The following is a 2,655-nucleotide window of genomic DNA, read 5'->3' as shown; positions in this document are numbered from 1 at the left end:
GCTCCATATGCTAACCTCGGTCCTGTTGTGTTCCCACTTGTCGCAGTGCCGCGTCCGACGTCTCGGCATACGGGACCACAACGCAGTCGGCCCCCGCGTCGCCGGCCCCCGGGCCGGGAGGCGCCTTGCCAGAGCAGCATTCGGCCCTGCAGCCCTCCGGAGCCTCGGGCTACGGCCCACCGCCCGGGACCACGCCGCAGATGCCCTCGTACTCGCCGATGCCGGCATACGGGGCTGGATCGCCGCCGCACGGCCCCCATGCCGGGTCCATGCCGGCGGGTGACCCTCGCCGGGCGCCGCCCCCCCAGTCATCGACGCAGCAGCAGCAGCAGCAGGCCTACATGCAGCACGGTCGTCAGGTGCCGCCTGTGGATTATGCTTCTGGCTCAGGGGCCTCGAGCCCGACCGCACACTCGGCTGCCAGTGCGAACCGGCCGGGATCGGCGCCCGGCACTTGGCGGCCGCCGATCCCGCCGGCCAGCAGCGCCCCCTCGCCCGGGACGACCGCCGCCTCGCCAGCTCCTGGCGGCCATGGCTCGACCACCTCTTCGCCTCACCACCCGGGGTATTCGATGTCAGCCGGACATGGGTCTCAAGGGGGGCCGTCGATGACGCAGCCGTCGGCGGCGGCGGCGTCCGCGGCCGCAGCAGCAGCCGCCGCGGCCGCCGCGGCCGCCGCCTCCTCGCCCCACATGATGGCCCACCCCCTGAGCCACGCGCCGGCCACCGCCGCGGCGCATCACCACCATCATCACCATGCTCACCACTCGACGCAGCATCAGCACCCCTCGCAGGTGGCCCACCCGTACCAGGCGCCGCATCACCAGCATCACATGAAGTATCCGTCAGCGGCGGCGGCGACGGCCGCAGCGGCGGCTGCCGCCATGGGCCCGCCGCCGGGTTCCGCCGCCGGGTCGTCGTCGTCGTCGTCCTCCTCCTCCTCCTCCTCCTCGGTGCCGGGGTCTGCTTCCTCCTCGTCGGCCGGCCTGGCTGGCAGTGCCGCCGGCAGCCACATGATGATGCCATCGCAGGCGGCTGCGGCCGCGCGCGCCGCCGGCCGAGACCTCCCGCCATCGGCCACCGGGGCCACGCCGCTCTCCTCGCCGTCCGCAGTGCCGGGGTCTTACTACTCGGCGGCGGCGGCGGACTACCACAATGCGGCGGCGGCGGCAGCAGCTGCTGCGGCAGCCGCCGCCGCCGCCGGCTCCGGCTACAGCGGCCGGCCGGTGTACGCTTCGGCGGCCGGCTACCCGGCGGCCGGGGCTTCGACCGCCCCGGGCGGCACGTCGGGCTACCTCCATCCAGGGGCCGGTGCTTCCGGGGGCGCTGCTCCGCCTGGTGCCCCTCCCCCGGGGGCCGGGTACATGTATGGCCCGGGAGCCTCGTCGGGGGCCGGGGCCGGGGCTGCCGCGGGCGGCTCCTATGCCGGGGCAGCCGGCGCCGGGGGTACTCACCAGCCCATGATGCAGGCTGCCTCCATGTATGGGTACTCGTCGCAGGCGGCGGCAGCTGCAGCCGCGGCGGCCGCGGCGGCCGCCGCCGCGGCCGCAGCCTCCGGTCGCCCGACTCACCCATCTCTGACGGGGTCGGTGCATGACGCCTATGGCGCCGCCGGGCGCGGTTACGCTGGCCCGGGGTCGGCAGCCGCGGCAGCCGCGGCCGCGGCCGCCGCCGCACACCACTCCCAGCACCACCCGCACTCGATGCATGCCCCAGGCGGGGGTGGTCCCGCTGCCACGGGCCCCGGCGGCTCGGTCCCTCCCGGGCACGGGCATCTTCACCATGCGGGACACCATGTGCCCGGTGCTGCGGGTGCCCCGCCGACACATCACCACCCCCACCACCCCCACCACCACCCTTCATCGGCATCGGCCGGTCCTCAGCAACCCCCGCCCTAAGTGCGAAGGTGCCCAGACGCATCTGCCCTGTTGCTCTGCCACTTCCCATGGCCGGGGGAAGAAAATACACCCCCTCTCCCCCCCTCCTTGCCTTTGCATCTCTGCCTCTGCCTCTCTCTGTCTCTCCTTCGCAACTGTGCGTGTGTGCGCGTGCGCGCGCGCGCGCGCGCGCGGGCCAAGGGCGTGGCTTTTTTTTTTGGATGTCTCGCGGGCTCTGTGCGATTATGTGGGTGTATTTGCATGCACGCCCCCTGCGCCCCCTCCCCCCGGTGGCGCCCTCCGTCAATTTCTCCCCACATGCTGGAGGGGGACGGGAGGGGAGGGGGACCGAGGAGGAGAAAAAGCCAACAGCAACAGCAGCAACGCCCGGCCCCCGTGCTGGCAGTGCCCACCACTGCGGCAGGGGATATGTACGGGGGAGCGCAGCCTCGTCGGGCGGAAGGAAGGGGGGAGAGGGCGCATGCAGGACACAGACGCGCTCACATGCGCACTTACGCATGCCAAATGTGCAGGCGACCGGACTTCGAACCGGCGATGATCTGGCTGCCGAGGGGGCTCCAGCCGTTCGAGAAAAGCGGATCGCTGCTGTTTGACCATCGCCAAGCGGTGTAGATGCGGGTTTTTTTTTTTTTCGGAACCGCGTGCACGGGCATATCCGCGCACACACACATCCCGGACCCAGATGCGAAACCAGGGGGAAGGTGAGCGTCCAAAGGACAAGGTGTTAGAGTGCAGGAACAGCCATAGGCAGCCCCCC

General features: G+C 72.0%; 2 protein-coding genes across 2 annotated transcripts in view; one reads left to right on the top strand and one right to left on the bottom strand.

The window, feature by feature from the left end:
* Nucleotides 1–1,898, top strand: part of H696_03572 (hypothetical protein) — a gene marked incomplete at both ends in the record, with an annotated part of 9,027 nt that extends 7,129 nt beyond the window's left edge. The window contains one exon of the mRNA XM_009497441.1: nt 47–1,898. Within this exon, the coding sequence (XP_009495716.1) occupies nt 47–1,898 (1,852 nt within the window). The remainder of the gene's footprint in view (nt 1–46) is intronic.
* A 179-nt stretch (nt 1,899–2,077) lies between these two features.
* H696_03571 (hypothetical protein) overlaps nt 2,078–2,655 on the bottom strand; it is a 6,839-nt gene continuing 6,261 nt past the window's right edge. Inside the window, exon 8 of the mRNA XM_009497440.1 lies at nt 2,078–2,480. Coding sequence (XP_009495715.1) covers nt 2,390–2,480 — 91 coding nt within the window. The 3' untranslated portion in view covers nt 2,078–2,389. The remainder of the gene's footprint in view (nt 2,481–2,655) is intronic.

This window comes from Fonticula alba, assembly GCF_000388065.1.
Source record: "Fonticula alba strain ATCC 38817 unplaced genomic scaffold supercont2.5, whole genome shotgun sequence".
NCBI classification, from domain to species: domain Eukaryota; order Rotosphaerida; family Fonticulaceae; genus Fonticula; species Fonticula alba.
This window is presented reverse-complemented; position numbering and strand designations above follow the sequence as displayed.